This window comes from Cicer arietinum, chromosome 8 (genome assembly GCF_000331145.2).
Source record: "Cicer arietinum cultivar CDC Frontier isolate Library 1 chromosome 8, Cicar.CDCFrontier_v2.0, whole genome shotgun sequence".
NCBI lineage: Eukaryota > Viridiplantae > Streptophyta > Magnoliopsida > Fabales > Fabaceae > Cicer > Cicer arietinum.
Genome location: NC_021167.2, coordinates 6313126 through 6326924, shown reverse-complemented (window position 1 = coordinate 6326924; position 13799 = coordinate 6313126). Strand labels below are relative to the sequence as shown.

The window sequence follows — 13799 nt, the reverse complement described above, 5'->3', positions numbered from 1 at the left end:
TCTTAATAACTCCGATTTTAAATTCTCATAAATAATTGTTGCCCGTCCTAATAATTTTGATTATAAGTTGTCTAATAAATAATTTATTTAAGTAAATATAAAATTTATTTAGAGCCATGAATTCAATTAAATTTTCAGAATATTGAAGAGAAAAATAATAATTTATTTAAGAAAATATAAAATTTATGTAGGAATTAAAGAAACAATTCACTTCATCGATTTCAAAAACTATTTTATCAAATTTAAAAACTACTATACTATACATTTTATATTCTAAATTTATTATTAAATATCACGCAAATTCAAAAGAATTCAAAAGCTTCATGAAAGATTAATGAAGACTAACATGCGTTTTTATGTGTATTGTAATTTTTTGTTTGTAACGGGAAAATTATTTTTCTTTAGTATTTTGTGAGTAGTACTAAAATGAAAGATATTTTGCCCACTTATACAGCAAAGGCTGAATAATAAAAATAAAAATTCATTATTAAGTTACTTACTCATCTTTACATTTACTTATTTTATATATGTCCATGTCCATTATTTTAAAAATTCTTATTTCATCTAATCTAATTATTTAATATTTTTTAATAATTATTGTTTTTATTTGTTTAAAATTAAAAGTATTGTTTTGTAATAAGTTTTTTGGAAAGAAATAAGATTCTTTGTAGAATTCAAAAATAAGGCATGGTGTTGGAGTCATACTTTTCATCAATAACATTGAGCGTATAAGAAAGTAGTTTTTAAGTTAAGTTATAATTAGATTTTTTTTAATTTTTTTATTTTAAATTATTTTTTTAAATCAACTTATTTTTTAATATCAATAAAATAAAATTTATAAAATTTGATATATATATATATATATATAAACTAATATAATAATTTATTTATTAAAATCGTTGTTTCCGTGCGACGCACGGGTTACGAACTAGTTATTTAGAAAAGTCGAATTAAAACTAAAGACAAAGTAAAATGAACGAATTAATGACTAGGACTTGAATTATGGTATACCATACATTTTAATTAATATATGATTTAAAATGTACAGATTCCTGAAAATGGAGGAATGCTCACAGCCCTATACAAATTCCATTCTCATGATGTGTCAAGATTTGTACTCGGATTAACAAGCTTTTTCGTAGTAGTGAATTGTTTGTGTTCATTCCAAATCTATGGTATGCCAATTTTCGATGATTTGGAATCAAAATTCACCCAAAAAATGAATAAGCCATGTCCATGGTGGCTCCGCTCAAGCCTTCGAATCTTCTCAGGATTTTTATCATTTTTCATAGGAGTGGCAACTCCATTTTTAGCAAGCTTGGCTGGTTTAATTGGAGGAGTAGCATTGCCCGTGACATTTGCGTACCCATGTTTTATGTGGCTAAAGTTAAAGAACCCAAAAAAGTTTAGTGTTATGTGGTTCCTTAATTGGTTCTTGGGTACTTTTGGGATTGGTCTTAGTGGAATGTTGATTGGTGCTAGTCTATATGTTGTTGTTGATAAGGGTATTAAAGTGAGTTTTTTTGACCCTAAGTAGTGTCGAGGGAAATTATATATGGAGGAAAATTAAGAATATGATTGCTAATTTTGTCTTTATTTTTCTTCTCAAAATTGTATACCTCGCTATGTAGTTGTGTTGATGCTAAAATAATCATGATATTAGTGGTGATTAGAGGGGTCAATGTTAGTTGTTGGGTAGGTTAAAATCCAGATGCTTTTTCTCTATGGATTGACAATGACTATTTTGTGGAAGTTAGATTTGTTTTTTCAAAGATGTCATGTTCATTTTCTTTGATATTGAAAAGTGAAAATGGTGGTCATAATGAATTGATGTTTTATAAATTTTGATTCACATTCTAGGTAGTTTTCAAAATGTTTTATTTTCTTAAATTTTATTTTACTGCAGTACTGCATGATTTGAGTTTGTAAAATGAAATTTTGTGAGGTTTTGACCTAAATGATAGGATTTAATTGATTTACAATGTGTAAATATTTTTTAAGACTGCTATCTAATTATAAATTACCACACACTTTTTGATTGCACGGATTTTGTATACTAGTGATCTACAATGTTTTGCATTTTATTTAATCTTTTCTGTGATGAGATGGTTACAAGACCTATGATTTCTTTCTTGGATGGTTGAGAAACATGTCACAGTTACAAAAACATGACACTTAATACTTTGGTAGCTTCTTTTCTCACCCCCAATCTCACGTAATATCTTTTATATGTACTGTGGTGTTTCGTTATAGGACAAATAAATTTTGAAAGGATGCAAATGGCACCTTATGCAGCACAGGGATCATTTTTGCTCTTTCTATCTCTCTAGCTTAAGCAATGACATCACAATTACAATACTAGTATTTCATATGCCTCTTGGTAGCAATTAGAGTCATTACCATGATGGTTGAGTGCTGACAGTTGTGCAGTCTCTGACTTTGCGATATGTCATTATTTTGTACACGTATTGAACAAGTTGATAACTGTTTTCCATAACTATCGTTTGAAAACAAAAACTGTCTTAAGGCAAAAATATGAGTATTTCTAGCAAAAGTAATTTTATTATGTAAATGAATAAAAGTTAAACACGGACCACTTTTAAAATTTATATTAATTAAAAATAACTTTGTTAAATGAAGTCTAAAAAGTCTAATAATATCAAGTTAAGAGTGAGAATAGCAGTATTGTGCTCTACAGACACTTGGAAAGAACTAAACCGAAGTTTAATAAATATTGCAAGTTCTAATATTTGCTAAGTCTTTCTTTTGCCACTCGGCCTGTTAACATAAGCATAATCGCAAGGTTTGCTACTTCAATTGCTCGCGAGTATGCAGCTTAAATACTCTATTGTCCTTCGCATTTCATGACAAGAGTCAGTCTGATATAAGCTAGATATCATGGTCTAAAGAATAACAATGTAAACCAAAAGAACACACTAGCACTGCAACTATACAACAAACATGAAACGTCGACCTTCAAAAATTAGCAAAGAATGAATGATAGAAGAAGAGAAATAACATCGTTAGTAGCCTAAAATTAACTTCTAATCATCTAATCAAACAGATGCATTGACATACAAAACTTAAAGACTTCAGCAACAGCGACAAGCTGCAACATCCGAGCATGTGTACGGCCTTGAATTTTCCTCTATCTCTTGTGGGGTGGGTAGTGTTTCTAAACCGTATGATCTCCAACTTCCACAGCAGAAGTTGTATACATTTCTACAAACTCCTTTACTGAAAGGATGCACTCTCTCTGGAATTGCCCTGCAGATTAATATAATGTGCTTAACATAGATATTCCAAAAGCGCAGACATCTAAGTCCCCATCAACATACATATAGCTAAAACATTAAAAGCAGTGCAACAACCAAAAAAAGAATCCCATTTCGTCAAAATGTTATCTTTAGATGATTATTACTCCCTCCGGTTTCGGTCTCAAATATAAGTAAAAGTAGATCAAAGAAAATTGATATCTAGTTCAAATTTTTAACCATTAAGTTATATTAGAGACCGGAGTAGTAACTATTAAGTTAAAAATATGAAATAATACAAAAATGTCAGGGGACTACTTATCTAACCTTAGATAAGCAATTCGTCTTCTCCTTACAAGTTCATAGGTAGTCTGATTTGTCAGAATGAGATAACTGCAAAAAGACAAACAACAGTGATGCTCTTACTGAGTTGAACCAGGATGCTCAACTATAAAGTAAACATGGTGGAGATAAAGTGCCACAGTACAAAAAAGGATGAACAACGTAATTTATTTCACATATGATTATATTGACAAAACAGAACTCCTAATATTTAGATTAGATGCAAATGGTAGCAAACTGATTTAATAACTTATAAATCAAAAGGTCATTCCGCTAAACATCCATCTTTCAAACACTTAGGAAGTTCTTTCTAGCTATTTCTTCATAACTTTGATTCTCAAAACCTCCCAAATATCTTAAATTGGATTCTGAAAATCAGGATAATTGAATTTAAGTTAAACTCTTTGAAACAAATATTTTATGGTCTAATGATAGATCCATTTAGTCCTCATTGATCGCATATCTTCAAGGTGATGGAATGTTAACATTCAAATATATAAAACCAAAATGTATACCACACATAGGCAGGAACTCGAGGACCACAGATAGAGATATAATGATAGCACTTATATTCCAACACAGAATCTTCCAACAATAAAAATCAAAAAGAACAATGAAGAATTCGATAGGTTTGAAAGGAGACTTTCCATTAGGAGGGTCTATCAAAGAAAGGGAAGCAGAGAAATAAGGGATCAATACCAAAACCCCAGAAGTCCTTCATACAGAGTAACTAACTAAAGTTAAGTAGTTATAGTTAAAGGAGAAAAACAATATAAGACAGGTCAGGGGACAGAGCAGGGGTCTTCCAAAAAGGCTGGCATTCTTTCTTTCACTAAAATTCTGACATGGATTGGGAATAGGGTTAATTCAAAAGAAGATTCATTCATTCTTCTTAATTTCTAATTCAGTTTCTATTAGAATTGTACAAAAATTGTACAAGTATCTTGCAGGTAAGGAACAGAAGCAGAGATATATAAATGCAAACTAATGCAACATACATAATTATAATATAAATAATATCTTGCAGGTAAGGAACAACAGCAAAGACATTTAAATGCAATATGATGCAAGATACATAAATATAACAAATAATAACAAGCATTACCTGTGAAACATCAGTAGGAGAAGCAGAAAGATAAGACAAATCGACAGAGTGATCAATAGTAGTATCATGATCGCATCCTGCCACCTGACAGCCAAAAAATTACCATTCATTTTCAGATCACAATGTACAGATAGAAGGAGGATTGGACTTTCTTCCTTTGGCTTATGGCAGAACTCATAAGGAATGCTAGCAACGTGCTCTCCATCAAATTATCAATAGGTGAATTTCATGTGAATCTCACTAAATAAAAAACCTCGGTTATCTAGTAGACCCACAAAAAACTCACCCAATGATAAAAAAATATTATATCAAAGAGCATGCCATGCTCCCAGGATTCTCTAAATTAAACACACACATATATATATGAACAGAAAAGGTCTACAATTGTCAACAATATTTCAACCAATTTTTATCCCTATTGACCACCAGCTCAAGCCAGTAACATTACTTTGGTGTCAGGAGAAGGTAAGTGTTGGCAAAAAGGTAAGGTTATTGACTTGGCAGGTCTTAAACATAGAAACATCCTCTACACTCATGAAGGAATGGCTACAGATTCCACACCCCAACCCCTCATATACAATTAAACTTTCTGAAGGGGGGATTTGACTAATAAAACTTAACATTTTAATTTTCATGAGTCTGAATTTCAACATTCATTCAAAAGAAATCATACCAAACCCTTGTAATGTGAGCCTTCAGGTGTGAAATATACAAGATGCCTGTCCAGATGCACACTGCTGTCTCTTCACAGAGGTACCACCTAAAGTATTTTGAAAGAAAGGAGGAAAATTTGTAGTGACAAACATACATTTATACGAATATATAATATACAAAGGAAATTGATAAAATTCATATCATTGCCCAATGCTGACAAAATTACTGTTACATGGAGAATATAAGCTAAAATTCCCATTCATCAATTCTGCAAGTGTCCAATTAGGGATGTAAAGTACTGCCTTTGTCCCTATTTATAGACTATAGACACCTTTGGCACTTTTCACATATATTAAGAAAAACAAATAGTGTAATTAATATGTACATTTTGTGTATGACTTGTTTAATATTGACTTTTCATTTCCCAAGAAAATTAGTAGTATTGTTTAGGGATATATTTGGAAAAAATTAATAAATGCATCTAATACTTTGTATAGGGGCTTATATTTGGAGACAACTTTTTCTAAAGGGGGCTTATAAGTAGGGACAGATCTAAAGAGTAAATTAAGATGTTTTCACACACATACATATATGTATTGCTTAAAACCATCTATAATTATTAATACAGATAGTACTTAATGGATAGAAAAGTAAAAGCACATATGCTGTAAAAATAAATATAAAAATGAATAATGCAAGGATAACATGCTCAAGTTTCTGAATACGGTCCTGAGTTTTTTCAAATTCATTTCTATTTTTAAGAAAATTGATAGTGATGCATACTGCAACTAGAAAATTATGAATCGTGAAACAAACAATGACACTCTACTGATAATTTGTGGTAAATGGTTGCATTTCCAGGATCCTTCAGATAAATATCACTAGTAGTAGTTAAAAAAATACCATCAAGCTAATATTAAATATTTGGTAAAAATTAAATTGCATATCTCATATTAGATAGCTCTGATGAAGTTTAAAACAGAGGAATCGTGATGCCCAAACAGTAATGATGAATTACATGTCTCAACATTATCAACTCACCAAAATTGACAATGATTACCCTGGCCAATACAATTTCCAAGCCAAACACAGTGATGATCAAACTGAAGAACACACTTGTCACAATCATGACAATGCTTTGCCCGTGGAGGCTGCATAATGGTCATCAACGTAATAATTGAGCATCAAAATCAAGAGGATAAATTATTAGAACCCAAAGAATAATGGCGAAAGTAGAGGTGTCCAGTATTATGGTACAAAATGAACTCCTAATGTACTGAAAGTAATATATAGAAATACTGCTTCCTCGTGATTCTATTACAAGCACACAACCCAGCACAACAAAATTCATTCTAGAATTTTACTGAAGTTAAACAATCACTTTTGGTTGAAACTAATAACACAAAACTAAGTATTGACATTAAACTACCTTCTTTCTCTTACAAGGCAGGCTATATTTACATCAGAAAACAATACACAAACAGTGGTTTTACAGATTCAAGATAAAGAATAGCAATTGGGAAAGTTCGGCAAAATTACTTACAATCTGATGACATTGCTTAATTATTCAATAAAGATACTTCAAGACATGACAAAATATTCTTATTGTAGAATATGTCTGAATGTTATGTTGTAAGTACACACATGGGGCTTATTTTTAATCAAATATTAGGGCATACAAAGACCGTCCATAATTAGATAAGAATCAATCAAATCCGTAATTTCTAGTAAGTTAGTAACTGATAATTACATACTAAGCATGTGTTAAATATGCCATCTAACACTTATAATTAATTATGGTACTGCATTTAATTTAATACTGTACATAATGAAATTTTGAGTACTGAAACCATCAAACAAATGCCACACTATCACTGAAAGACGCATTGAAGAAGCAATAAAGTAAATAAATGACTTAATCAATAACATAATGACACAATACAAATTAAATTACAAATCGCCATTCGTAATACCTGTTCCACATTGCAGTAGGTGCACGTCCATGTTCTGCAAGGAAATAATCATACATGAAAAATTTAAGTATAAGTAATGAGAGATCTTATATATGGCTACCTACCTGATTGTTGATCCAATAGGATACAATTCTGACACCAACTTTGACCAATATGTTGCATTGCTTCCTGAAACACTTTTTACAGACTGATTTCCCTCCATGGAAATTATGACGCTCCCATTTCTGCTTGAAGCTGGTTGACTTTGCTTAAGCATATGAAAATTGAAAATAAATAGTTAGATCAGAACAAAAACATTACTTTACTTCATATGTTATCAGATTCTTATTTTTAATGATAAACGTTGGAATGGGGAAAGGATGGTTTCTTACTTTGATGTTTCTGGTGTCTTTGTGCCAACTACGTTTCTCTTATTAACAGCATTCATGGCATCAATGACATAACTGTACAGTACAATGTAGCAAAGGAAAATAAATCGCATCACAAACATATAAATTAAAAAAAAACAATGTTCCTCATCACAATCAAGTATTCATTTCATCATAAGGAAATAAATTTTTTTATTACCCTGGATTGGAAATAGATGTAGCGAAGTATTGTATTAAAGTAACAGCAAACAGCAGCAAGTATAAAGCAGTGTACCTGAAAGAAAATCAAGTAAAAAATAGAAAGTCAGAAAAATTATAGCAATTATCTAAAACTGCTTGGAAGCACTAAATCATACATTCATAATATTATATTAAACTAGACTTTTCCTTAGTTTCTCTAAATTAAGACTTCATCACACTGCTCATATTACTTGATGGAAGCACGAAAACACTGTTGCAATATGTCCTTCTCAAAAGGATCAGTGCAACTAATTCCTTCATACAACACGATAAACAACTAACAGACGCATCATAGAAATAATATTCATTTTCATCACTTGTGTACCTAGCTGTAAGAATTGTATCTATAAAAAAATTGATTGTATTAAAGAATTCATTGCATGTCGCTAAAAGATGTGTTTTGAACTAGCTCAAGTACTAGTAAGTTAAACTACGGTCAGTTTGGATTGATTTCTTGTTTACAAGAGCTTTTCAGTTAAAATGTATCACTTGTAAGCTTATGCATATTCATGGACAAATTAAATGAGTTTCTGAAGATAAATTAGATGCCTAGTTTCAACTTATTCTAGGAGATATTGTACAAAAAACTCAAAGTTAGTACAAGATTTTTCTTACTATTTCCTTTTTCACAAGTATTTCCACTAAACTGCAACCTAATCAACAAAATCCAGAAAATGCCACTTCAATTTGGTCAATAAATTGACATAGTGTGTTCTATGATAGAAAACATAATGAGGGAAGAAAAAACCTACCACGGTTCTTTCTTAGTCTTCTCTATCAAATCTCCATCAATTAAGAAAAGAACGCCGGCATAAATCAGATGAATCACCAGCAAGACAAGCTTCAAGAACGACGTAGACCTTCGAGCTAAAATTCAGCAATTAAATAAAGTCACACACACAAAAATCTTACAAAAACGAAATTCATAGCAGCATTTCACCGTTCAGCATGCTAAATCGAGTAAATACAAATTAAACAGCAACAGTTAAGTTGAAAATTAAAAAATCGAGCTGTTAATCAACTAGAGGATTATTGAAACGAACCAGGATCAGCGAGACAGGGGAAAATACGGAAGAATAGATCCATTGGTTGATCCCAAGGGGAACGTGATGGGAGACATATATCGGCGATCGTCATCGACGGAGGAAGGAAAGGATTCGCATCGGAGATGAGAGAGTGTGTTTTTGTTTCCCGGGAAAATGAATTTTCTCAGTAGAAATAAATTTTGTCGAGAAAATGAATGACACAACTTAATAAACCACAAGGGAAGAATAGAGCGAAAGTCTAGAGGTGGATGCTAAGTGATTTACGAAGCTGCTAATTTAATTGTTTGTTATCTTTAAAACTTGATAGAGAAGGTGCGCAGTGCGCATCCTGGGCGTGATTTAGCGCAACCTAGCGGTCTCGTTTGCTGGGGTTGGAAAAGCCATGATTGAGGAATGAGATAGAGCTGGTAAAAGACTGTTAGTTGTTGTTTTACCGAAGGAACCGATGAATTGAAAGAAAAATTCTTCAGGATTCACATAAAAATAAAATTCTTTATTATTAAGAATGTATTGGGTTGGTTTAGTTTTTTCTTTTTTAATATAAATATGTTATCAACTCGATTAAAAGTGCGTGGGATTGGATTAGGTTCGCGGTCATAAACAAACAAAATTTTAAAAAATTAATTAAATTTAAATACTTAAAATATTTAAAAATAATAAAATTATACTACTATATATCATTCAATATTTGAAATACATCAAGTAATATCTAAATCAATTAAAATGACAATAAATTATTAAATATAATTTAATAATTAAAATTTAATTATACATTAATAATAATAATAAAAATAAAAATATATGTTATGTCAATAGGTATGTGGATTCAAAATGTTTAAATTGAAAATTATTGAGTTTAAATGATTGGTTGGATTAGACTCAAACTTGAATAAATTTAGTTAAAATACATGTTAAGTTGGTTTGAATGACGAAGTTTGCGTGTTTATTCATAGAATAACACTAATTATTATTATTATGAAGTATTGATGTCATATATCAATTATAAAATTAAATATGTAAATTTAACAAGAACGAGATAAAAATACATAATTCTAATAAATATTATCTATTTCAAATAATTTATATTTATTCATGTAAGGGGAGTTTTTTGAAATGTAAACCTATTATCGAGTCAATTGGATGTTTTTTAAAACAATATTATTGTAGATATATATTGCAATCGTTAGAAAGAATTCTAATTATTATATTGCTATAATTTTTTATGTAATTGTGAAAGAAACTAAAATATACTATTTATAAATAACAAAAGACAAAAATTAATAAAAAAAACTAAAAGACCAAAATAATATTAATTAAAAGATAAAAAATTTAAGTTATATTTAAGTTAAAATTTCTTTTATTTTATAGATTTTCTGTAAGACACGTGTATACTAGTAGTACTATCGTCTTGGGCTGGAACGATGGAATTAATTGATAGTGTTTCTTTTAATATGTATCCAATGGAAACAAAGTTACTTTGGATCCAAATCATTCAAGTACCTTAATTTTTTTTTATTTGGTCCAGTCTACTTCAAAAAAAATATCAATATAATATTATATCATTATTATACTTTTTAATTATATTTTTATAAGTTTATATATATCATTTATATAAAATTTTGCATAAAATTAAACTTAATTGATCTATGATTGAAACTCATAAAAATTAACAAATTTAATAAAAATATATAATATATTAATTTTGATGTATTTTAATAGCATATTAAATGATTTTAAATTTTTAATAAAAATATATAAAACGTTAATTTTTTTTTAATTTTTATCGTTGAATTAAAAAAAATTATCATATAGACTATACATGTACAAATTAACATAAATACAAAATCATTTAATTTGTTATTGAAATTTATAAAAATTAAAATTATTCAATAAATATGCATAAAACATTAATTTTAATGTACCTCAATAATATATCAAAACATATTAAATTTATATAAATTTTATATATATGACTTATGCACCGTAAACTTTCAATAAAACTGGAAAAAAAATGTAAAATAAGATAAATAAAAAAGATTGAGAAAAATTTAAATTTAAAGAATCTAAATTCTCATATAATATAAAATTTCAATCAAATTATAAATTTTGTAAAATTTATACCAATTAAAATGTTATTAAATAATATAATATTAATTACGTTAGTATAATTTGATATTTCTTGTTGATTTATTGAGCGCAACTATGCTTTTGATAAAAATTGTGGTGTTCGCTTGTTTTACTTTATAAATATCTCTGTCTGTTTTATAAACCGTTTTTTTTATCCCGAATTACAAAACAAAATGGCAGTGAGAGGTATACGTTGTCTTCGAAGCAAGTAGCATATCCAGACTCCAATGGTTGTTGGCAATTTGCCTGGGCAATTTGATGAGGCAACAAGCAGAAACAATTTTTTTGTCAGTCACAAGCAACAATAGTATTATGTGAAAAAAATCAGTCCCTAGGCAAAAAGTATATATATATATAAATTTGAAATTTTGTTACTTTTCACTTTTTACTGTCACAGATTCAAAGATTTAGCAGCTATTTTTTGACAATTTTTTAAACTTTGATTCATTATCAATAATAATGGTATAAAAGTATAAAGTGAGTTAATTTTTGAAAATTTTATTTAATTTGAAATTTTTAAAATATATTTGAAGAAAATATTCGAACCTTTAATAAAAATTTAGAATTGGATATTTGTGAAATTAGGATATTTCAAAAGTTTCAAATATTTTAAATGTTCGAAAGTTTAAAAAGTCTGGAATTCTGAAATTTTCATATTTCGAAAATTTTTATATTTTTATATTTCGAAAGTTTTGTATTGTTTAAAAGTTTGGATTTTTTATTAAATAAAACTGAAAATTACATCTATGAAGTTTTCAAATATTTGAAAAAAAAAATTTACTTGTTTGTTTCAGAAGTTTTGAAAGATTCAAAATATTGAGATTTTATCAAAGTTTCGAATGTGTGAGTGAAAAGTGAGAATAAAAAAAATCAAGTTTTTATATATAGTAAAAAGGATAAAATAGTATTTTAATATGTCTTGGGGTGACAAGTAGAATTCTCGAATGATTATCATGGTTGTTTTAAATATTTTAGATATTTTGTTCTAATTTTAAAATTAGGTTCCAAATAAAAATAAAGTGCAATTTTAATAATTAAAAAGAAATGGTTAAATAAATTTTAGTCTCTATAAAATTTCAAATTTTTTTTTTAGTCTCTATAAAAAATTCTCAACTTTTTAGTTTCTAAATTTTTTTATTCACTTTTAATCACTATTTTGAATTTATTTTTAATAAATAATAATATTTCTTGTCCCTATAAAAAGTCCATATATAATCAAAATAGAGAATAAATGTGAATAAATAAAATTTATAGACTAAATTCGAAAGGTCGTAATTTTTTAGAAATTAAAAATATATTTAACCAAAAAATAAAATCCACCCTCATTTGTTATATTATAAAATAAAAAATTGAGACTCTTAATTGGGGTATTGTACAAATAAGCTGCTTGCACACCCCATTAATCGACCCTAATGATTATTCAATAAAAATACTTTGATATATTTTTTTTTTTTGATAAATTAGTTAAATATATTTAAAAATTATTCAAAATACAAAGTGTGATAAGAATAACGAAGTATAAAATATAAAGTTTCAAATAAAGGTGACACGTGTTTATACTTAAGTTAATTATATGCATATGTTTAGAGGATTGCTCTATATATATTGAATCTATGCAAAGAATGAACATGATTTATGAACTAGAGTTATTTAGAGCTATATTATGAGTTTGAAGTATAAACCACAACTTCACTAGTTACACTTCAAATAGTAAAGACTCTAGATATTTGATATATTATGTATGAATTTAAAAACGATTTAAATCAAATAAAAAACATAAATTAATGTCCATGGACGAGAATAAATGTTATGAAAGATTGTAAATAAATGTGCCAAAGAGAGAAAGAACTGTGGAATTATTTGTACAATGATTCACATAGTTGTATCAAAAAGAAATCTCAACGTCAAAAAAATGGTAAATAAGATATCTCGAAAATAAAAATGACATAATTAAACAATAAAATTAGTAAGTTCAAATATTTTATGAAAAACTCAAGTTGGTAAATTAAGTTCGTATAAAGCGAACAACTCACTTTAAAAAATAAATTAAATAATATCAATTATTGACGATCAAATCAGTATATAAATAATAAATAATTATATTAGTTAATTATTGATTTATTAACTTTATTAACTTGTCTCTCTAAAAGAACTAAAATTAAAAAGGAAAACCTTTAAAATTTGATAATCTCAGTGAAGTTACTTTTATTCATGTAAAATAAATTACATTGTTCGAAGAATTTACTATATCAATTAGGCTGAAGTTTTTGTTTTTTGATAAAATGGGACACCGAGCATTGGACAAAAACTCTCCATCATCTTCCTTATTTATAATTTTTAGGCCCTAGCAAAAGGCCTTACTACTAACATTCGTTGACTTATGAATCTTTTTCGAGTATTGGCTATTGTACCCCCCATTTAAACTTATATCCCCCTAAATTGTTGAAAATCCAATTTTATCCTTAAAAAATTCATTTACGAGCAGTTAAAAAAAATTACCCAAAAATCTGACCTTGCTGAAATTTCCGGTAAGTTGCATCGAAATTTCCGGTAGTTATAATTGTTACCGGAAATTTGAAAAATGAAATTTCCGGTAGTTGTAATTTGAATACCGGATTTTTGAAATTTCCGGAAGCTACCGGAAATTTCAAAAAATTTGAAAAATCCGGTAGTCATTTTTTGTTCACCGG

General features: G+C 28.2%; 1 protein-coding gene and 1 pseudogene across 1 annotated transcript; one reads left to right on the top strand and one right to left on the bottom strand.

Moving 5' to 3' along the window:
* Positions 1 to 1795, top strand: part of LOC101488494 (lysine histidine transporter-like 8) — a 7656-nt pseudogene extending 5861 nt beyond the window's left edge.
* A 1035-nt stretch (positions 1796 to 2830) lies between these two features.
* On the bottom strand, positions 2831 to 9494 carry LOC101515732 (protein S-acyltransferase 10). The gene is made up of 11 exons (XM_004512181.4): positions 8980 to 9494; positions 8689 to 8803; positions 7896 to 7970; positions 7700 to 7771; positions 7433 to 7570; positions 7329 to 7362; positions 6397 to 6506; positions 5375 to 5461; positions 4702 to 4785; positions 3582 to 3647; positions 2831 to 3267 (listed from the first exon to the last, which is right to left on the bottom strand). Exons 1-11 carry the CDS (start codon positions 9071 to 9073, stop codon positions 3093 to 3095), a joined length of 1050 nt encoding a protein of 349 aa, XP_004512238.1. The 5' UTR covers positions 9074 to 9494; the 3' UTR covers positions 2831 to 3092.
* Positions 9495 to 13799: the final 4305 nt, after the last annotated feature.

Bases quoted from the DNA above. Each gene is read 5' to 3' on its own strand.
- LOC101515732 (XM_004512181.4), bottom strand. From the start codon at position 9,073: ATGACGATCGCCGATATATGTCTCCCATCACGTTCCCCTTGGGATCAA. The intron at 8,804-8,979 runs GTTCGTTTCAAT...GCTGAATTTTAG, and splicing joins CCCCTGTCTCGCTGATCCTG to CTCGAAGGTCTACGTCGTTC. The intron at 7,363-7,432 runs GTAGGTAGCCAT...ATTTCCTTGCAG, and splicing joins CCTATTGGATCAACAATCAG to AACATGGACGTGCACCTACT.